Raw genomic sequence first — 24119 nt, forward strand, 5'->3', positions numbered from 1 at the left:
GTGAATGTATTTAAGAATGAACGTGAGTACGAAAGGGTTTGGACCTGCACGCGTTGTGTGCTGAATTGACCTAGCTGTTAACAGCACCCCGCGGAGCCCGACCTTAGTGGTTGGACGGATGAGACTGAAGTCTGACCCTGGACTACCAACACACGGGTTGGGTGATCCTCGAGACTGCCCGCGATTTACTGTAAGTAGCCAAAGCTGGAATCGCCGGGTAATACGAGAGGCCGATAGGCTCAACTCGGCACATATTTGTGCTTATACAAAATCCAATCCAATCTTATTTAGAGATAGACACGGAGGCCGGGGAAGGGAAAGAGCCATACTTACCAGGTTACGATAGGTCATACTTTGCTTACTCATGGGCACTTGCTGGCGGGAAAGAAACCACGTCAATGCCCATTATATACCGAAAAATTAAGCATTGAGCATCTTTTAGAATGCAGAAAACTAGAAGCCTGTAGGATGAACTACAGAGTCCCCGCTGACCTATGCGGCAGAGGGTACAGATCACGAATGAATTAAAAACCATCTATAAAAAATCTTAATTATGTCAATTTGTAAAGCTCTTTATGTTTGTTTTGCTCTGATGATGACCTTACAATAGGTCGAAAGCAAGGCAGAAATCAATTGAATTTGTTTTTACCGAGATCCAGATTATTCGTGAATAAAAAATTGGTCGATATATCTAACACTTTGAAGTAGCACTTTGACATCCAATTTTCTTTTTCTTTTTAGTTAAACTGTCTGACCATAATTTTAATTGGCAGTTCGGTATATGACGATTGATCGACCAACTTTTGATGTAAGGACGCCGCCAATCCCTCCATGTCCTTTCATGGCGCGTGGTCCAGTTCGCCAAGTTTTACCAATTTCAGGCAATTTCATTACGCCAAAAGATTTATCGCGATTGAAAAATTCTTGTAATGGTGCGACATTTGAAAGGAATCTTTAATTGTCCTGGATTAAATTGTTCAATATATGGCTCAGAATATTGTCTGTAGGATGAATTGGACTGAAAAATTTGCAGAAGGACCTAATTAAAAGTAGACAAGATCATAAGATATAATTTAAAATATTTATATTAAAATATATTTATATTTATATGATATTTACATTATCGACACAATTATTAAAACAAGCCGACGTTTTTCTTGTGGGAGTCTTGTTTCCACTTTGGCAACTCTGTGAATTGTTGATATTTCATGTTGAATGTACAATAAAAATCTTCTGGGCTCAGGTATATCTGTAAAATTGTAATTTTCCACCAATGAGACGTTTTAAATTGATAATCAAATTGAACAACCTCTTTGTGTTGAAAGTCCACGCCCGGTGGGAGTTTTTCCGGGTCTTTTTCTAACAGAACTTCAACAGGGTATTTGTCACAGTCGTAGAAATTCGGCAAGCTTTCCGCAACAATGAGATCAACGTGGAGGGCCGGTTTTTGTTCGTCCAGTTCTCTCCTGAGATCTTCGAAGGTTTTGTTCGTCTGGATAAATACATATTTGATAATAAATAAGGTGGTTTTTGAAAATCTTCGTTTAATTTACCTACCGTCCAAAATTTACTGTCCCAAGTAGTGAAAAACCCGGTGAAAATAGGCGGTTCATGACCTTGGTTGATTTGAATGATAGTGACTTCTGATGATCTTTTGCAAGGATCTTAAAAAAAATAAGGAAACAAATTAGAATCTAATTAATGAAATTTTTCGTGGAACTAACTGGTGAGGTCTGCGATACAGCTTGGTCTTCTACAAACTTCCTAATTCTAGCTGGTTCTGTCTGAGATGATTTCTACCATCTTCAACGGTTGGTCTGTGTGTTAATTCGTCTGTTGTGACCCTTGATAAACGATTTTACATTTACACTTTCTCCATTCTAGTTCATGAAAAAAAATTATTAAGGGGGTGTTTCGTCGTGCGTTTACAAAGTTATAAAAGGACACATTTAACAACTAACACAAAGACACTGAAGTGGCCAAATGCAGGTCTTACTAAAATCGTGGCAGATTTGATGGAAATATTGTGTTTTTTTGAGAATGTTAGTTAATAACACCTTACATCCTTAAACATTTCCTCAAGGTCTACAATCCCTACCTCTTCAAATAAGTGTTCCGTAAAACTTACTACTCTGTCTTCTGGATACACTCCATCATCTGTATGATCTGTATCTGTATGAAACCCAAAAATCCAACACATCTACCCACTTCTTGTAGACATCTATCTTAGCTTACATCCATTTTTGGAAAATCCTAGATCGACTCCTCCTAAAACAAAACGTACCTATCCTAGATTCTGAAAATATTTCTGACCATCAGTTTGGATTCCTTAGCGGCCATCCCACGACACAACAGTGTCATCGCGTTGTCAACGTCTTAGGTCGTCTACACATGGAATTACTCAAAATCATTACTCAAGCGGATCCACACACGAAGCCACTAAAAACATCGAAAAATCAGCAGTTTCTTCAGTGAAATCGCGGAAGGGACATCATCCCTGTTTGTTGGGAGTGATGATTTCAGTGATGAAGCTGTCAAATTACTGTACTATCATCGCTACAGAAGAGAAAGAATAGGAAGAAGAATTTGCGATCATGCATTTTGTCTTCCCAACTCCATGCCATGCATTTTCAGTATCGTCTTCTTCGAGTATCCGGGGAGCGTAGTTAGGGTATAACAGGATATTTTTTCAACTTCTCTCACGAATAGTATGTTCACCTGATGGTCAATCTTGAAAATTACCCGAAAATGAGCAACTTTAGTCACTAGTGGCTCGCCAGTCGAGGCTGTTTCGTCAGTAAGTTCAATTACATTGAAAGTGACTCATTGCGAACTGGTTATTAAATCCAGTCACTAATCAGTTCCTTTTGAACCCGCCTCGAGCTGCGGTAGTATTCTTCTGGTGCATTCCTTGGCATGGAAGATCGAGGTATCGTTAAAAGCATCCTTCATCAACCTAGTACTTGATTCTACATAGCTACGTCGATAACCGGTTTTCCCGAGTTAGCGAGTGACTGGACTTTCCTTATGTGTACTGTCCTATCGAAGATGGAGTCCCAGGGTTTGAGTATTTGGTTCCAAGGACGAACACACTTGCGTTCTATGTCCAGATCTGGACCAATGGACTGGAACTTTTGGGTTCTTCAAGGTGTTCTAACATGCAAATAATTCAAACCGCCTAATCCAAAAGAGAAATCGAAATCTTCCCTTCTATCCATTTAAATCTTCCACGTAGGCTGAAGAGGAATTTGCCCAGAGATCTGTCTAGTGAAGATAATGAAAGTGAAATGTAAGGCATTGTACACCAATGGGTAGCTTATCCACTTTTTAAATTTTGTTTGGGCTTGGCTTCTTTCTGTCTCGTTCACTATTGCTTGTTACCCACCGATTGTGGCTTGTTCAATATTCAATTCAACCGGGAACAAAAAAAGTAAGTCATTAAATTTTTTTCTGTTCCTATTCTTTTACAGTCTCTTTCATGGGGGGGTTCAAGCTGATCGTAATTCTACAGGTTCTGAACTTCTAACGTAGGCTGTTACATATTTGTTCATAAATAAAAGTGTCAACATTTTGTCAATTTAACGATGAAAATAGATTATCGACCTGCTGGATACAAGAAGTTCTTTTAAGAGGATCTTATTTTGTCAATTTCTTAACTATTTTTATTTTTTGTTTTTCGTCATTATTTCTGTCATACCTGTTTCTAGATATTCGTATGCAAAGTCGACTGCTTTGATTTTCTCTTCTTTATTGGCCAGATTTCCGACCCATATGAATAGTGTATGGAATGCATCCAGCACCATAATGTCTTCCTGGATCAGGTCGCTTTGATGGAAATTCATTATCTCTTCGACTGAAAAATTGAAAGATCGACAATTGTAAAAGGTTAAGGAACAATATTTTTGTACGAAAGGCTCACCGGTAAAAGTTCTACTCGCATTGGAACAATGAAACAACCTGGTGGAAGTTACTTTGCTTGAAAGTTTCTTACTCCTTACGTTAGCATAGACCCCTTCGGTACCGAGGATTTTCCAGAAATCAGGCTTTTCAAGTCCTGTTTTATAAAAACGTAATCATTACTAAAAATAACACGTTAAAATAAAAGTTTTCACTGAAAAATGATACTTATTTATAAAAATTACCTAGTTTAACATTTTACGTTATTGATTAAAGAAAGATTAAAAAATAAATAAATAAATGTGGTAGAAATGATTAAGTTAGATTAACTTAATAGAAAACATGGTTCCTCTCAAAACAAACTGCAAGTAAAACCATCTTTTCCAATAAATACGTATGTGATATTTCACCTTCGTAAAGCACCACGAGTTCACCATCACTAATGGATTTGGCGACGCTTTTGGCCATTTCCCTTTCATCTCCCGTTGAACCTTTTCCACACCAAATAAAAACATTTTCTTCGTTTCCCAAAATGAAAACACAGTTGGAATTCAGTGAGGAACGTTTTAACAGTTGCTAAAACCAAAAAAATAAGTACATAATCAATAAATTAAAGAGGATAAACAAGAATATAATTATTTACTTGGCAGGCAGACGTGTTGTAAATCTGGTTTCCTTTGACTTGAAGGAGGAAAGTCTTGGGCAGTGAAGTTTTCTGCGCTCCTTTAAAGACGACCAGTTTTCCTTTAAAAGCAGCAAGTAAGTGTGGAGGCTCTTTGCCCTGGTAAGTCCTCACCTGTACCGTCGATTTGGAAAGAGATACTTCTTGCGACATCATGAGAGACCCAAGAGAGTTTTTATCTGTTTCTATTTTGTCTTCTCCCTAAAATTAACGTATCCAGTAACTTAAACATTAGCCGCAACGGGTTTTTTTAAACAATATAAAAGTCTAAAGTCTAAAAATTTTCTAGAATGAATACAATTTATTCCCAAATATGAATAGAGAAAAATAAAATTGAACCAAGAATATTTTTTTTGTTATTTCGATAACGATATGATAAAATCCTCTTCTTTATAAAATGAATGATTATTTACTGCTTCTTCTTCATGAAATGTCTACAGTTATAAATATTAAAACGTTATTTTAACATAGATTGAACATTTTGAAGTTGCGTACTGGGCAGGAAGACAGGCCGAGGGCTAACAACCGACCTTACATACGAATTAATTTAAGACTTTTCTTTTACATACACATAAAAACAGATACAAACACAAAGTGTAAGTCTATTAGTGATAGTTGTTTTAAATATCATCCACGAAAACCAGTCGACTGTGGCGAGAGATATTCTCCGAATAACAGATAGTCGGGTCACGCTCATTTAACATAAAAAGGCAATATTTTCTTTGTGGTTCCCTTCAAAGCACAAAGATAACGATCCATTTGTTAGAAGAAAAGTGAGCGTGAATGGAAGTGTGCTCTTAATAACAGTACAGATCAACAGTTATCATGGGACGATCCATTCACGCGACTAACGCGACTACCAAGAAAAGCAATTTTGTCGATTGGAACTTGATAAAATAAATTAATCAAGAGGAAATGTGCATTCAAACGCAAATGTTTGAAAAACTTCAGTTTTTAAAAGAAGGCTATATTACAATTTAGGAATTTATCGATCAGATTGCATAATACTGACAGGACATCACCTCGCAAAAGAACGTGGAGAGATTGGTGGCGTTCTTTCTTCCGGGGTGGGACATGCATTGCAAAATTTGTTTAGAATACGTTACTTAGGAACTACATTAATTTTAAACTTCTTCTTGCCCCTTACCTATCCATCCCTATGGGCCTAGGCAAGTCCTACCATCAGCTCCAGTGCCAATGGTGGACACAAAATTTCCCCTTACCTTCCCTATTCTTCTTTGGCAGAGGCTTCCTGGGTTACTGATTCCGCACCCTTCAGGCAACGGGTGCATCAGTAGGGGTTCATACGAACTCAGGGGAGGGCGATCAGCCGCACCTTAAAAATTATACTGAACCACGGGAATAGAGTATCAAAGCGTCTCTACTAATTGAGGTTGGACTCGTAGTGGAGGGGGTTTGCAAACAAATTGTACCTTAGCTGGAGGGTACTGGCCAACCGGAGCCGGAGATAGAGTGCCTTCTCTATCTCTCCTGGGGTGGTGAAAGGCACGGCTGAAAAGCTGTGCCAGAAACCACAAAACTGCCTTTTTTAAGGCACATGTATGGATCCAAGTCCATGCATGTAAAATCTTCCTGGTGTTCTCTTTGAGAATACTAGGCGTCTGACAAGTCCCTTCGGGGATAAGTCCAGACGTTAAAGATCCTCATGGGTCTCAACACCCGGGTGTAAAGATGGGAACATCTGCCCCTTACCTATATACGTGAAAAGGATGGCGGCGATGGAGCAGTTCAAAATCTTTGACAAAGTTTCATTAACGGTCACCAAGATAGACGGACATGGCTAAACCTATTGCTGACTTATCAAACTACTAAACTTTGAAAAAACCTTTCAAAATAATTTTTGAAAATAAAGCTATCTGGAAACATAAGCAAAAGAAGTTAAACACTTGGAGCTCTTCTGCGGTGACGGACGGCTCAAAGATGGAAAACGGTACGGGCATCGTAAAGGAGTTTTATTTTCAACTCCACATGGCCTTTGACCACACCACAACCATCTTTCTAGCTGACCTGCTAGCCATTTAAATCTGTGCACATGAAATGAACAAAAATCAAGGTCAAAGGTACAACACTAAGGGACGATGTCCTGAGCGTCTGGCTTAAGGTATAGATCGTAGAGTCAGCAATCGGGGAGTGACAACCCTTCGGGGTGAAAGGACGGATAATTATTCTTTAAGAGAGTCAGGCAGCTCTAAAAGCTCTCCAAGCCTATGAGATTACACCAAAACTTGTCTGGAGTCAAAACATGTCCTTAATACCTTAAAAACTGGGATCTTCAACCAACAACAAACGGACTTAAAAGCAATCGTTTAATAGTTATTTTTACGTTTAATTAGTAACCTTTATTGGAAAATAATTTAAAATTATAGCAGATATAATATTGTTTGTTTGGCAATTGAAAGATTAATCGAATAAACCTTGTTTTTGTTTCTATTTAATAATAAAGTATTAAAATTTTGAAAAAGTGAACTACCTTCCAATGATACAGAATGTTGGCAGTTTTATCCTCAAAGGTATAAACGTACTGGATGAGATAACTTTCGGCTGAGTACAGGACATTCCAGTTTGTCTTCGGCATTTCTTCCAGCGAAGTTGATCTGATTTTCCAAACAGTCAATGAACCACCTCCGTCGTCCAATAGTTGCTCTTGTGCAGCCAAGTGTGGGTCATTGTGAAGAGTGGCCGCGTCCAACTTGATCGGAACGTGCTTAACGCTGTTGCCTGAAAAGGGAAGACGGATTGTTTCTTGTGGAAACATTTGTGTAAAGTAGATTGGTAAACGGGACGGGATGTTTGGGATGGATCGGGCGGTGAACTGTGGAGATGGTTCGCCGAGATTGCTCTCGTTCACGGTTGAAATCCTTTACAAAAGGAACTCTGAGAGGGCAAGGACAATCGACGAAGATCTGTACCATCGGATAACCATTATCATTTTTAGCAATATTCGGCTTGGAAATTTCAGAACAACCGTTTTTCAAAACGTCCTATGGTGTGTTCCTCGTATAGCATTAATCCGGAGATAATTTTATTAAACCGTGAACATTGTGTATGTGGGTAATAAGTGAACCTATTCGGTTCTATTCTAGTTATTTTCTATTCTATTTTTTTTCCAATTATTCTTAGTGAAAAAACAAGAATTTCTGATAACTTGAAATAAGCATCATTCCTGCAAAGTAATTTATAACAGAGTGGTGTTTTAAGCGGTTATAAAAGAATTAAGATTTGACATTATTAATTTAATAGCGTTGGAATAAATATAAGGTTGGCTAGGCAAGCGGATATCTTTTTGTGAGAATTCCTCTGCGAGGTTCGGTCATTTCCGATTATTTCGGTCTGTCAAGCGAGAATCTTGGCTTCTCGTCTCCTTCAGTGGTGTCCCTGTGACTTATTTGGCCAATCCTTTTTATACATTTGACAGACTTCCCACTGAAGATAGCGGGAAGGGAAAATGAGACTGATGGGCCAAAAACAACGAGGATAGCCAGGCCAAAAGGAATGAAAATGTCGAAATTGCAGGTTATATCTTTCTGTTAAAAATACATATTTGGTTTCTTTTAATTGAGACATCAAAAATATTTCATAAACTAACTAAACAACCCAGATTTATTTTTATACATAAAAACATTTTAAGTTACCTTAAGACATTAAGGTCTACTGGAAAAGGCATATTTTAAATTCATTTCTTTACGTTATTAAGTAAAAATGTTCAAAGATCTTGGTAAATTAAACTTGAATTAATTACATTTTGATACTTTACCTCGATCGCTTTGCTATATTTAGAACCTCGCATCTCCTATATTTAGAAATAGAAGTCGTGAATTACAGGCGTGTACTAGTTTGTAAGATAAGTTTATCCTTGTTTTTACAATAAAAATTGAAGAATCCTGATTACACAACATTTGAAAAATGGCAAAAAGGAGGGAAAAGTCGAAAGGTAGATTGGGATGGGAAGTTGATGTCCGAGTGGATCGAATTCACAATAGCACAAGTGGTCGTGGGTTCGAATCCCCGAAAATTTTTTCATTTAAACCAATACCTTACATAAAAATTAATTAAGTGAAAGAAGTTATTTGGTCAATCAGACCACGAAATATAATGGATAAAAATTAATCAGACTCAATTCAGTACATAATAAATATTTTGTAAAAATGTGCATTAAAAGATTGAAAATTTATGATAAAACTTTAATAACAAATGAACGAATTAACAAGGGGACGACCAGGTTACAGTGTTACGAATTTGGACTGAACTTTTTTATTTGTAATTCTACACTCCAAAATATCGGTCACGTATCCGCCACTTCTTGTGAATAGGGATTTAAATTCAAACCAAAATTTATATTTAGGTGCGAAACTAAAGGTGCGAAAACAAAATTTCATATTAATTTCACGAATTTTTTTTATGACTTAGTTTACTTCAAAAATTTTTGGTTTTTAAATTTTTTTTGGGTATTGATAGCTTTTACTATATTTTTATTGCCATCTATATAAAAGATGTTGTAAAATGATATATTAACATAGCTGATTTCAGTAGAACGGCAAAACAAAAATATCAAAAAACGGAAAATTTCAATGTCCAAATTTTTTTTTTGACGAAACCAGGGTCTATTCACAAGAAGTGGCGGATTCGTGTCCTATATTTTAGAGTGAAGAATCAACAAAAAAAGTTTGGTCCAAATCAGTGACACACCAACCTCCCCCCCTTGTAAATTAAAAATTAGATCGATTTGAGTCGGAATTTGGTTTAGGCTATAAATCGAGAATCTATTCAGCTCGATTTGAGAAGGCACATGATATTCTTAACGATAAATAATCTGTAAAAACAAACATCAACGCACTGGCACATCAAACATTTCTGCCTCGTTTTCCGACTTCTCTCTTTCGGACTACCTCATGTCACAATTTCTGCTAAGCTTCTTTATTTAGTAAAGAATGATATTGGACTTTCACCCCGAAAGTCACTCCCCTATGTGCTGACACTAGGGTCAATACGTTAGGGGAGTTCACCTACCACTTTATGAGGCTGGTTTTCTAGTATGCCCCTTGAAACTAACTTGATTGAGGATATGGGTTCAGTTGGTTGAAATCAACTTCATATATTTCGAAAACGTTTGACTTTTGTTACAAACTAATAAAAAGAGTGAAAGATTGTGTGGATAACTGCCAATATTATAACAGCCAATATGGAACTTACTAAATTCTTAAGTCCGTAATATTGAGTTTAAAATTTGGAAAGGAATCAAATTGTGTTTTACCCGCATTCACCGTCTTGATGATGGGCCTGATTTCGTCCTCTCTCCAGGACGTGAAGATAACTTTGAACTCTATCGGCTCCCCACCGTCGACCACCCGAGTAATCCCGCAGTGCACGGGGTAATTTTTCTTTTTCAAAAAACCGTGGCCGTTCCTCATTGCCTCGACCCTTTCTTTGGCCGAAGCGTGTTTTCCGACCCAGACCCAAATGTGGTACGGGCCGTTGTCGATGATGTAGGAATCCTGAAATCAAAAGGATGAATCGTCACTGCAAAGTAATCTTCTTTTTGTTTGATAATTTTAACAATGAACAACTTACATTGGGGTTTAGATCGTTTTGCTCCAAAGCGCCAGTTTTTACTTCGATTACTTTGTAAATTCCATCCGCATCAGTACACCTATAAAGCTTCAATGCCGAACGGATGTTGGCTTCAACCTGCAAATCATCACCTGAGTGGTCTGGTATGTTTCTAATAAAAACATAACAGATAATTCGATAATATTAATAGATGTTTCTAGTTTTAGTAATTTATATTCAATACCTTTTGGCCAACGGGCTGAGTTCCAGATAGAAACCGAGTAGTGTTTGTTCAGGTACGGTTAGTTCCAGTTCTTTTCCGTCGTCGACGAAAACTATAGACAAAGCGTTTCTCTCGTCTTTGAATTGGGTCGCCACCTAAAAAATTTATTTGTTTTTGATTGGGAACATCATGCGCACTTGTGTCAATGATGAGACCTTCGCGGCTTGAAGCTTTTCCATTGAATTGGCCGTACGTCCGGACCAGACGAACACGACGTCTTTTGTGTCGATTATAAAGACGTCGCCGGAATTGAAATAGTCCCAAGAAACGGCTGGCATCTGTGTGAGAACGGGGCTTCTTCTTCCTTTGACACGGAAAAGCCTGGCTTCCACGTTGTTGTTAATAGTTTTCAAGCCGGTTTCGACTCCGCCAATCATTACCCTTCGAACATACATAATTAAAAGGGATTGTTCGGTGTAAATTGTACACTGAGCTTTTGTACCTTATACCGTCTTTGAAATATGCCTTGAATCTTGCCGATTCATACCCTCTGACCTCTCTGTGCTGGACGGGCGTTCCTCCCAAATAATCGTCCAGTTCAACGCTTTTGAACGCGGCGACAGCACTTTCGTCCTGGCTTGTGTTTTGACCCAGCCAGAAATGGATGTGCATTTCCATTTTACCGTGGATCTCTTTGTTCTGAAAACGAGTCGTGCTTTGAATCGCCGTAACGGTCGAGTTGTGTGTTGTATTGTCTAATAATAAAAAAAAGGGCAATCTTCCGTCATTAGTTTACGTCCGGCGTTTGTTCATGACTTGAAATAGGTGTCAAATTAGCTATTCCCAACTGGATATCGCTGATATTTTCGACCAGACAAAATTTACAACATCCGGTTCTGCTGGGTTGAATGACTGTTTATTGTATCTCCAAGTCTACGTCCAGAAAATTGGTAGAAAGGAAATTAGAGAATGACTTTTTTTGCCGGTGTTTTTGACAGAAGTACGTCTTGTTTTAAATTACTTCATGCATTTAATAAATAATTTCGAACATTAACTAAACTAAGAAGCCATTGACAGGCTTTAAACCATACAGTCATACGGCGACTATGAGTCGACTACCTAATTAAATTGGCTATCCTGCAGCATTAAAGAAATTTAAAATTTACCTTCGTGTTTGGGCCAACGTGTTTTCCATATTCAGAAGCTGCATAAACCACATAAGAATCACCGTCGTAAAATGTACCGTATTGTTCTCTAGGGATTGACACTAGTTGCAAATTCTGAAATAAAACAGACCAGCGGTTTAAAATATATTTAAATAAATGACTATAGGAACAGTTTAAATTATCAGACACAATAGTTAGCTAACTAAAACAACTGGTAATTGTTTTGCAGGGACTGCTAAAACAGTAAGCATACATTTCATGTACATTACAGTTAGCTTTTTTTGTATTTAGAAATCGTGAGATGAGGTCTGGTGTAGGTTTCAGAAAAAAATTTTCTTTATCGTGCCAACGTTTCGATCTTTATTGAGATCATCTTCAGGGCCTGGGATTTACAAATATTATTTACATATAACAATATATAACAATTACATTTTGGATGTGGAAAAGTGAATTTATACAATGCAAAATATATTTTTTTATATATTCAATCAAAGTATTTCTACTCACTCAAAGTGTTTGTCTTCTTCTTCTTGTTGTGTAATTGTGCCATTCTTGCGTGTCGTGTCGACAGTGCCAGTGAGATTTTGCTATTTTGTGTTTATATACGTTGGATTTTTAAGGGGTGGGGAAGGATGTCGGTATAGAAAAGACATTTTTGTATAAGGCGTCGGCTTCTTTGAGGTGAAACCTACTTCACACCAGACCGCATCTCACGATTTCTAAATAAATATCGATTAACGGTCACTAATCACCACACATTACTGTTAGCGTTAATAACAAGCCAATTAGAATTGATAAAACTGATTAAACAACAGTTCATTTATTTCTAGCTGTTAGTAGTTATTGAAAATTATTATAAATATTCCGCTATCGACCCAAGTCCCGTACACAGCTCGAGGGGCGATGGGGATGCTATTCCACCACCAGCCCTACCCATTCACTCTAATAAATACACTCATTCATACAAAACACCGAAACACAAAACACATAATTTGAAGGCTATATACAATAAAAATTTCCCAATTCCCCTAAAAAGCGGAACGGGGGGGGGAACTCGCTATCGTGTTCGACAACTCTTCTTAGATCGGAGGCATGCCTACACGCTCTCTATATGGAGCTAAGGCTTGACACCCCTCTATTATGTGGGACACATCGAGCAACCTTTCTCTGCATAAGGGCACCTGCGCGGGCTTTGGTCCAAAAGTAGGTGCCCGTGTGTCAACCAAGGAGGTAGTTATTGAAAATTTAAAACTGATAGAGCTGATCATAGTGACATAACAGTTCATCTATTAGCTTTTTCATTTAAACCAAAACTTTACATAAAAAGATTAATTTCTCATTACATTTTATTCATAAAGCTCGGATTCTCTATCCCAGAAAACTAGTGCAGTATTTCATAGAGTAAAACATTATATAACCATTAGGGGCGTCCGTCCATTTGATTACTCTACCTATAAATACAGTTTGATTACTCTCTATAAATTCAATAAATGATATTCAAACATTCATAAATCATAAAAATCTTCCCCTTTCTTTTTCATGAAAAATTGTTTCATGAACAATTCCACCAGTTATCATTTTCTTAAGGAGCTTGAGTCCACTCGAGTCTTCTCAAATAAAACAAAATTGATAATCCAATAAATAACAGTATTGATTAAGCTGACATTTGTCAAACTGTGATAATTGGCCAAACCGGTAGTACCAAAAGTCCATCTATTCTCGCTTTTGTGTTTTTGGCACAAAATATAGAATATATGGGCTTTTTGTATGGGCTGGTCAGTCAAACTTAAAATCTGATAGGACCAATCGTACACTACACATTCAACTAGTAAGGCACGAGGAAATGTGAGATAAACTATCACCATTGATCAAACTCAAGTCACAACAGGTTTTATACTGTATTGATTGGTGAGTCAAATATATAAAAACTGTTGATCAAACAGACAAGAACGAATGGCACAGCAGTGTCAGTCACATATCAGACATCAAACTAATGACAAATTGGTCCATGTTTCCGTTTATAAGTCAAATGAACAAATATAATAAATTATCAAACTATCAGAATGGACTAAACAGTCCATCTATCCTGCTGTTTGTACGCGTGGTTAGTCAAGAGAGAAAATTAATAACTAAACATTTTAAATTTTTTATGATGGATATATTTACCTCGACTCGCCAAATCAGAAAAGCCCAAGATGCTTTACATATACTTCTGAAGGCTGGGTCAACATTCTGCGATGTCTCTGAAGTGGCTTTGTTTGTTCCCTTAAAAGAAAAAAGTAATAACTGTTAATTAGTTTTTGTGATAACGTTATGTCTAAGCAAACGCCAAATAGTCTACCTGATCAATGATAGAACGATAATGTATTTGCAATATTTAGAGTATTCAAATAGTTATAAAAAAAAAAATTCAATTGTTTACCCTCTTACCATGCATTCTCTTTTAAAAGAAAATTGTATATTAGTTTTAAATGAAAAAAATAATTTTGTTAATTTAAACTATGTGACATTTCACTACATTATACTTTGGATGATGAAAAGGATACTAGGAAGCAAGGGTTCAGTCTTCCGAAACACTGAGTTTTTGTTTTTTTCCTAGTTCCTTAGTTCAGTTCATTTGGATCGACCTTCTTTTAATATGTACATAATAAGAAATTGACGGTCATGATTGCAATTCTTTTTCCTGGGCCTTTTTGCCTATTCGACGATAACACTATAGGTAGTTTCTTCCTCATCAATGCACAACCTTTAAATAGTGTCAGCATTGTATATACCCATAGGTGCTTTCTTAGATGCCAGTGACCTCTATACATCCCTATCACTTTCTCGAATTTTACTCAGTTTAATTATAGCAATCTGTTTACCAGTTTTGGTGTGGGTTTTTTAATCATTCTAGGTTTGTTTCTTTTGACAATTGTTGACTAATGGGAATAAATTGTTTATGGCACTCACGAGCAGCTTACAGTAAGACGGAGGTATGCTTCCCTAATGAGTTTGATTGTTCATATTGCTTGCACAGAACATACCTGACCCGGTTCCATCACTGATTTTGGAGCCATTTGGACAACGTATAAATTGTGTTGATTTTCTCCTGATTCTTCTTCTCCTTTGTTGTGCCCTTTAATCCTAAGTACGTTTCTACTTTTTATTTAACATTCCTTTTTGCTCGAAATATTTGGTCCCCGTCCAATTTATTTGCTTGTGGCGTCTGTATGAGTTTTTCCTAGCTTATCCTTGTATATATTTTTTCCAATGGAGGTAGGTTTACTAATGTTCCTAAGGTATTTGATGTCGTTGTTGTTATTTCCCTGCGAAGATAGACTTTCCAATCTTTGCACACTGCCTAATGTTTGAGTAGCTTGTTTTTGTTGAGCTTTAATCCACCAGATTAATGAGAGCAATGAATAGTTTTTGTTAATTAAAAAGAGATAAGTTTAAAGTACTTGTGCTGGATTAAGTGAGTTAGGTACGTCGTACTTTTACTCTAAGAAGAGAAGTTTTAGTCTTAAGAATACTCCATGGCAATAAATATATATGTATCTTAATCGATTCATCAATACAGCGAATTTGCTTGAACTGAAACAATTTTTAAAAATATAACAAATTGAAAAAAAAAATTTGTTTCTTTGCAAAAAGACCAATTTTTGATAAGAGATAGCGGACAAGTGCTGTAAAACGTCTATTGACGCAATAGTTTTATCAACTGACTGTTTCAAACAGTTCGACTTATTCAAACATTTTTTTCTTAAATGGCACCAGTAATTTTCTGTTTATTAGTGAAACTGTGAGATTTCTCCAACTTAAACGACGCCTCTTGGTCTGCAAGTTGATAGCAGTTATACCAAAACTGGCCATCTCCTGTTCGCCTATTTTCCTCTATATTTAGACTGAAACACGAGTAATTTTTCAATTTGCCCCGCCCCATTTGAGGCAAACTCTCGTTTTACAGTGTGTACTTCGTTTGACGGGTGAACGGCACGGCGTTCCCTTGCTGATTATGATAAATTGTGCGATAATTATTTAAAGTTAGCCGTTCCAAGTGCGGGTTGTTAGAATGCGGGTAAGCCCGTTCTTTTACTTGGAGTTCACTGGCTGCCTCTATCTAATAAATACACGCTTATTTTATCCTATCACATATAAAATATAATTCAAAGATACTGAAATGTATTATATAAACTGTCTACGTAACACCTTAGCCCCAAGCTCCCGTTAAAAATATAGTTAAACTTAATTATTACTTAAGTCTAAATTCAAAAATTTAATCTTACAATTAAGGTATAACATTTCTTATAAGGTAGCCAAATATCCATTACTCTACATTTAACTCTCTCTCAATCTGTCTATCTATCTATCTATTTTTTATCTATATATGTACCTATCTATTTATCCACCTGTTTATTTAACTTGCCCAAATTTTCCAAAACCTTTGGTTCAGTGAATCACATGTTACTCATGCGTACTCTGAATGAGCAAAAAGGAGTCTGGAACTTTTTTCTTTTCTTATGAGTTCTTTACCTTCCCTTCACCCACCTCTCCTTTGTGAGGAAACATGGTCCTGACGCTTAATGAACCAATAAACGCCAAGAGTTAACCAATAAAAATAAAAGAGCTATGTGGCCCATAAAAGTAGGAGTGAAGTGAGGTTGACCATAATGTAGAGATTATATATACTTACCTGCCTATACTTTGATAGCCTGATTTTTTTTTTTTTTTACTTTTTTGAGAGGAAGTCTGTAACTTTTCTTTTTTTCTTTTCACTTCTCTCAGATTATGTATAAAAAAAGAACGGACTTGACCACAGGGTAGATATCATTACATTGAAAGGCTATTTGTTTTTGAGGGGGTCTGAAACTTGCCCCTTTTTTCCATGTTTAGGTTTTTGTTGCGATTTTACTTTTCCAAAACCTTTGGTTCATTCAGTGAATCGCATGTGCATATATTGAACAGTTAAACTTTTTGTTCAGTTTTATTAGATAGATGGAATCATACTTAACTGAAATAAAACAAACTATGATTTAGGTAGATGCAAAGATCATCTTGGGAATTTGTTAATTTAGGAGTACTACAGAGTTCTGTCTTTGGTCCACTTTTATTTAAATTTACTTAAGGAATGTCTGCTTGCGTAAAATATTGTCCTTCAGACTTGATAGTAAGGTGAATTTGGATGGTAATTGTAATGATTTCTCTTTTAATATATAATAAAGAAGGTGATAGATATTGGTAGTTTCCGGTACATTAATAACATTGATTTTCTTTCACTGAGTAAAATGAAAGTGCCAGATACTGACCTTCCTTCAAAACCTCCTTTCTTTTGTCCTTCGCGTCTCATACTATACCTTTGACCCGTTATTTTCTTTTCTTTTTATTCCTTTTTTTGTTTAGAACATACAGAACGTATGTATCATATCCTGCACTGAGTGATATTTACAAAAACCGGTGGCAATAAGTACCCAAAGGAACGTGGAGTACTCTGGGGTAGTGTGAATGATTTGTGCTGTGTATATGTAATTTATTAGCATGAATGGAAGGACTTATTTCCAATTAACCCAGGTTCATAATTCCATTAATCGAGTACTCTGTGGTATTGGTAACCTTTAATCGGAAATTTTTAATATATGAATATATGAAAAATAATATACTGACTGTACCTTTTGTAAAAAAAGAAAAAAAGATCAGTTCATGAATATTCAATAAGAGAAATATACATGTTGAATATGCATGTTGTAAGTATCTTGAGCATGTAGACGGCTGGAATCGTTGAGGTGAACCAGTTACTACTATTGGTTCTGGTATAAACTTTGTATTTATCAAAAATCTCTATTTAACAGAATAAAAAGAAGACGTGTTTTTTCAAATTATTAATAAATAAACGAGAAAGAAGCTCCCAACATATAAATAGCTGTAAAAATTAAGTTCTTAACTGACGGTCATTCTATCAAAAAATATTTTTATTTCTATTTTGGATACGGATGGTGTTCATATCACAATGGAATTTAAACAAATAACGCATTAAAAAATATTTACAAAATATTTGGAACACGCTTTGTAAGCCCTTTGTTTACCGGGTCTAGGACATCCGGACTTATTCTGGATCAAGTCGGTGTTGATCGAAATCCAATTAGCTTTCTTAACAATTTACAGCATACGGTGCAGAAATTTATGGTTCAATTGGTTAAAATGCCGTTAACTTTTTAAGGCTGTGATGTATGAAGAGTGCAATTTTCTGGGGGCTGAATCAGGCATTAGATTTATATGTTTCATCTTCTTTAAAATTAATCTATTTCTGTTTAAACGATACAGGAATTTATTTCAACAACCCCCAAGGAAAGTTTTAACCCTAAGAAGATTAGTAAGAAAAAATCAAACGAATATGAAAAACACGGAAGTTTGTTGTGCAATGTGCTATTTCCTGAAAATGAATCAATGAAATTAATCTTTTTATGTAAGGTTTTTGGTTGAAATGAAAAAATTAGTACCACGAGCGGGATTCGAACCTACGACCTTAGGCTAAATACGCCACTCCTCTACCACTTGAGCTATTTGCCTTAACCTTTCCGTCCGGAAGGAACCATATTTTTTAGCCGTAGGGGAAACAATTGTGAACGTATTTTTGTTTAATTATATGGCACTAAGTTTTTCATTTCAATCAAAAACCTTACGTAAAAGATTAATTAATTGAAAGAAGTAATTTGGTCAATAGACTACTAAATATAATGGATTTAATGAAATTAATAAAAATCCTCTTGCTGTGGTAAGTGTTTTTCTGACATAACAATGTTTTGTCATTGGCGACTAAAAAAATAATGTTGCACTTGCGATGATAATCCAGATTCTGATTTCTGTTCCGTCCAAGAAATATCTTTGGAAGAAAAAACACTTTCCGGTTGGACTAATAAGGGGATTAAAAGTTAAAAAAGTCTTGTGAGGATGGAATAATAAAATTGCCAAAAAGATTCAACATTTCCTTAAAATGTTACACGAAAAGGTTCACCATCGAATAAATCAACTAACCTCGGACTAGGTCTTCTCTGTCGTTGAACCTTAACCTTTCCGTCCGGAAAAAACCATCTTTCTCAGACTTATGGGAAACAATTGTGAACGTAGTTTTGTTTAGTTATATACAATCAACTGGTACTGTTGTTCAATTGTCACATAATATGTTTTGAATGTAATTCCCATTGGAACCGGACCAGAGAGAACAAACGAAATGGGCCATTGCAAAAGAAAAAAAAAATCTGTTGGAACTCTGTGGAAATGAGCTGCTCGACCGTACAATGAGAGAAAGGTTTCTCTCACGGGGTAGCCATCCATTTCCACCTGCAAGAACAATAGTGCTACTTTTTACATTTTTTAAATTGTTAAACATTCTTTTTTCGTTTTTATCATTAACAATGAACCCTCTTATATTCAAATAGAGTATTGTTAAACGACACTTTTTTTGAACCTATTAGGTATCTCTTTAGAAAGTCAAAAGTTTTTAAAATGGACAGACAATATTGTAATATAAAATGTATTAATCATCTTAATTATTGAAATAATAAAAGGTTTGTTATTGAATCATATACTTTAATTTTTAGTGACTCGATGAGCATCCTTTGCAACCCAGAATAGATTTATTTGCTGTTTTTGGATTAAAACTATACTGTTTCTTTTACACGTGATTTTTTTTTTATCGAGTAAAAGTGATTTAGCGGTTTTGTCTTTCTTTTGGTCTGGCTGATTACAGAGGAGATAAAACAGGGCACGGACTATACCGTGATAACTTGCGGTCTGCTTTCAAAAGTGCAACAGGTTGGAAAGTTTAAACGAAAGGCCTGGTGTATTTTGTAACAACTAATATAAAACAAGAAATTATTGAAGTTTTTTTTGTGACAAATCCTGCTTGTTTAATTCTGCCAATGCCGGAAACAAAGGCTGACAATTTAAAATTTCAGCATGCGGGAAGGACATAATTGCACCTGTTGTTTCCAAGGTTAAAAAATGGGCTTTTCGAACCGATTTTTCGGCACGATTACGATTGCTCGATGCCGTTTGATATGCAAATTTTCAAGTCCCAACGGAGATGGAGTGTTTCCGTGACCAATTCCGAAGCAATTACCTATATCAAACTCCCTGAAATTGCATGCTCGTTAATTGCCTTATCCGGTTAATCACTTTCAAAGACACGTTCCTCCGAACCACGTACAGATTAACTGAAACACATTCGTTGATACTTTTTTCTCTTCTCAAGAGAAGGAATATGGGAATATCGTATTTTTGCGTCTGTGCTATATGATGAGGGTATTTCGCCCACTGGAACTTAAGACTTTTCCTTTGCTTTAACCCATATAACATATAATCTCTCCGTTGATTGTGAAACACTAGCTGTACTTATAAATTAAATTATTAACAACGTACAGAATTATTTTTGAACGAATAAGTTTAGGAAGGATATTTAATTTCCAATTTGCCATGTTCAATCTGTCACGTTTCAAAGGTTGTAAAACAACACCTTGCATGAAATGTGTGTTATGTGAGATCGTACATGCGTGAGAAAGCGCTTTCATCCGCGAAAGCCCTTCGGTCTGATGGGATTAATAATTATGATTTAGTCCGGATCCTTTGACAGGAACAAAGTTATAATGAGTGAACGACCAAGTTTCAATGTTCTTTTGTCTTATTCATTAGTTTTATGGAGAGATAGGCCCTGAAATGGATACAGTGAGATGAGAGGTTGGTTAAGTAGTGTAATTGCTTAACTTCAGGTACAAACTACACCTTTATATACAATTTTGCCCTCATAAGTGAACCTGAAGTCTCTGAGCTTCCTTGTCTGCTAAGTATCGCTGGTTTTGCCATTATGTTGTTATTCGTGTCCTTTGGATTGTAAAAAGTGAAGTGGTATGTTGACATAACGTTTGGCATACGTCTAGGATATTTTCGTTGCCACATCAAAATGGATACGATGATGATTACAATAAAATTATATACTAAAAGCGGGGGTTCTATATTTCCCAAACACCACACTTCTAGTTTATTGTATTTTCCTCCTTCATTAGATCAGTTCAATTGACTTAAACCTTCTTTCAAAAAGTACATAATTGGTCATTCCGGGTCTTCGTGGTGACCTAGGTTATGTCTCTAATGAGTGATTGCTTCGGATACGAAAATAATACGGGCGGTAGATTCTTCATCCTAATTGCATAACCTACAAATGGGGTCATTGTTGAATACATCCATGCTGTGTAGGTGTTTTCCCAAAAGCCAGCGACCCCTCTATAGCCCTATCAATCCTCTGAGTCTGTCTAGCTTTAATCATGTGTTTGCCAATTTTGCCCAGGGTTCTTTAACCGTCGGTTTTATATGTCTCGCATCTATAGAGCTCGTACATTTCTCTTTTGTTTTGTATGGACCCATTCTGAGAAGTAGGAGTCTATGTTTGATCTAGTTATTCTCGTGTTACTGGGTGTATAATTGGTCTTAAAGATCCTCCTCTGGCCAATTAGTCTGCTTGTTCATTACCCGAAATTTTTGTCCTGCACCCAAGATATTTTCAGGTTGTTATGTTTTTCATGGTTTTGGAGATTTTGGATATGTTTTCGTTGTGACCTTTTTAAGTGTTAATGCTTTTAGGGGAGCTTGGCTGACTGATCTTATGAGGTTTTTTTTTTTTTTAAATAAGTGTAATTTCTTTTTAAGGTTTACGAACATTGATAACATGTACTGCAGCAAGAAAGAAGAGGCGTATTTCCCTAATTAGTTTGATAGTTCATATTTTGAGCTTGCACAGAACATATTCGACCCGTTTCTACCACTGGCTTTGGATCCATCTATATACCATATATGTTTACGTGTTTCTAGTATACTGAATTTAGTTTGATGACAGAAATACTACACTTTTATTGCGTTTTATAGTTTATAATTAGATTATGTATTTGACATGAAAACTGAGATGCTTTTATGACTTACACAAGTTTGCAGGTGAAATTTTACAGTTCTAGAATACATTTTTTTCAATGTGCATGTGCCGCCATGCCGGTCCTTGCTCACCAATCGATTAGCAATATAATTGTTTTTGATTTCCATTTTTATTTGTATAGTCTGTTTAAAAACTCTATATGGGTGTTGCAAAGAATGGTTGTGTATAATCAATCCCCATTTCCAGAAATGGGTGTCCGATTTTATTTGTTATAGTCGAATGTCCGAAATCTTTAGTCCCTATCAAATTGATTGGAATATGGAATCTGTATGAGCTCTTCCTAGTTTCTCCTTGCATATAGATTGAGTTGACAGTAGAGTTAAGTGTGCTTTTTAAAAAATAGGACACCACTTACAAAATAACACATAGCGAACCACCAAATTTCGCTTTGGTTACACCATGTTACAGACGGAAGAAGCGAAAATAGAGCAGATGAGGATGTTCTGAATCGATGAACCAACATTTTAATTACAAAGAGTTTAACATTTTAAATAGCGTTCTAGAAGAACAATTATTATCAAGAATATATCTAAAACCCTCGGCAGTACTATACCTATTAGATTAATATCAAAAGTTCAAAATTTGATCCAATACTTTTAAAATTTCAAATACTGTTTCCAACTATTAGTATTTCTACCACTGCCATACGACTTGATGAGACATTTCCCTCAACTAACCTTTTTAATCCATACTTGCACACTTTACTAATTTTGATCATTGTCTACAATGAATGCTGAATGACGTCGTGTTTTTTGAAAATTGTTATGGAAAGAGGCAAAGAGAAAAATGTATATAAATTGATAAGCCTATTAGTAAATAAGAAAAAAGATTGAGCGAGACTGCAGGTAATTTGTAATTTAGATGCATGCAAATTATTCTAAAAGCCTATTTCTCTTATTATTAAGGCCGTTTTAAGACGATTACATATATTAGAAATGAAATGTTTGCTATTGTGTTTAGCATTTGTTTTCACTTATCAACTAACTCACAGTTGACCAAGGTTGTACTAATTCTGGGCCTAGAATATCTTAAGGACGTAATTGAAAACCGGAGTTACAGTTTTCTTACAGAAAGAAAGAAAAAAAAACTAGGGGGGCGAACTGTACCATTGATGTCAATATATCAAAAGGTGTGAGGAAAATCCAATCTGTGTTGTGAAGGGGCTTTGACATCTTTCGAACGAATGGTAGATATGGGACTTTATTGTTGAAAAAGTGCTTGTTATCTTTGGTATACTTTTTTCCGATTATTTTCCGTACAAAAGAACGTAATTATTAAAATATTTTTAATTGCAACAAGAAGTGCAATGAGGAGTTGTATTAAATAAATATTTCTTTTGAGATAAATTTTTGTGCAATTGTCATATAAGTATGGATTATTTCAAAAGGACTGCAGATATTTAATGACTAATATAACAATTTATACAACATTTGCGGATTACTCACCGATAAATTGCCAAAATAAATGTTAATTATTGTCTTCTAAACAGCTTTTAATGAAAAACACAATAAAAACAGTGAATGAAATTATTTCTGAATCAGAACAAAGGATAGTTATCGGAATTGACCAGGTACAATTGCCAAAGGATAAGTAAAGTGTATATTATTATCATTTTTTAGTATTCAAACTTCAAAATTTTAGAGATAGAAAGTAAAATAAAAGTAATATGATATTTCAAAACAGCCACTCAAAGATTAAAAATTAAATTTTATTCCTACTGGGAATGTTCAAAATTGCCAAAAATTAAAATCAACGCGATTGCCTAGTTGTCTTTTATAAATAATAAAGTCAAGTAGTTAAACCATTAAAAATGGAATTTTGTTTCAAACCATTAGTGACCATATGAATCATGATTTGACATATTTAGACGTTAAATTTTCGAAAACAGTTACTCCATGGTTAGGAAAAGATGGAAAAGATCAATAAAATAAACAACCGTGAAGAAATATTTTACCTTCATATCTGTATGTTTCAGGGACCCGATGCCAGTGTAATGAAGTGTAAGGTACAACACATACTCACACTCCTGCGTTTCACCAACAACTGAAAGGACGGATATCGAAGAAGCCATACCGGAGTGGGGTCCCCTTCCACCTTCCAGGTGGCGGTGAATGGGTCATCGCCTCCAGATGTAAACAGATATTCCTTAGCACGAAACCGCATATTTTCATAAACGTATTTACCATCCTGCTGCCGAAATGCCTGCCGGGACTGTTCGAACGTTCCTGGTGGAACTCCAGCCACACTGAGCACTGTCTATGGACGGTTGAATTGGTGCGTTTTCGCGAATAATAATTAAATAGAGAGATTTACTCCTGTGGCCTGCGGGGTGATAAATCTATGGTTTGATGACCTATCATCTTGGTCTGCCTATCCTCGCCACAGAAATCACGCAAACATTGAAGTTGGTGAAATGCCAAAACACGCCTGACTGTAAAAATCCACCGAGAAAAAGCAGACCAAGATGGTAATAAATAATTTAATAGGGAATTTTACAGGGGTGAAACTTGAGGATACGCTCTGAAAACCGAATGCCATTAAAGAAAGAACAATTTCCAATGATATTCCTTAATATTTCTGTTTAGATTGAAAGAAGACCGTTGGATCCCATCTGTTGGGTGTTGG

At 35.8% G+C, this 24119-nt stretch overlaps 1 protein-coding gene across 1 annotated transcript; it reads right to left on the minus strand.

The window, feature by feature from the left end:
* Window positions 1–701: 701 nt before the first annotated feature.
* LOC106667935 (villin-1-like) lies at window positions 702–23670 on the minus strand. The gene is made up of 17 exons (XM_014396235.2): window positions 23449–23670; window positions 13703–13801; window positions 11537–11650; window positions 10873–11069; window positions 10586–10811; window positions 10392–10525; window positions 10169–10319; window positions 9852–10092; window positions 7071–7318; window positions 4541–4780; window positions 4308–4473; window positions 3920–4054; window positions 3698–3853; window positions 1558–1664; window positions 1310–1492; window positions 1120–1249; window positions 702–1039 (listed from the first exon to the last, which is right to left on the minus strand). The coding sequence occupies exons 1-16, from the start codon at window positions 23563–23565 to the stop codon at window positions 1136–1138; spliced, it is 2628 nt and encodes an 875-aa protein (XP_014251721.1). The 5' UTR covers window positions 23566–23670; the 3' UTR covers window positions 702–1039; window positions 1120–1135.
* Between the last annotated feature and the right edge of the window lie 449 nt (window positions 23671–24119).

This window comes from Cimex lectularius, unplaced genomic scaffold (assembly GCF_000648675.2).
Source record: "Cimex lectularius strain Harlan isolate CLEC.00 unplaced genomic scaffold, Clec_2.1 scaffold149, whole genome shotgun sequence".
Lineage (NCBI taxonomy): Eukaryota > Metazoa > Arthropoda > Insecta > Hemiptera > Cimicidae > Cimex > Cimex lectularius.

Bases quoted from the DNA above. Each gene is read 5' to 3' on its own strand.
- LOC106667935 (XM_014396235.2), bottom strand. From the start codon at position 23,565: ATGGCTTCTTCGATATCCGTCCTTTCAGTTGTTGGTGAAACGCAGGAG. The intron at 13,802-23,448 runs GTAAAATATTTC...TTTTCTTTTAAG, and splicing joins TGAAACATACAGATATGAAG to GGAACAAACAAAGCCACTTC. The intron at 4,055-4,307 runs GTGAAATATCAC...TTTATAAAACAG, and splicing joins ACTCGTGGTGCTTTACGAAG to GACTTGAAAAGCCTGATTTC.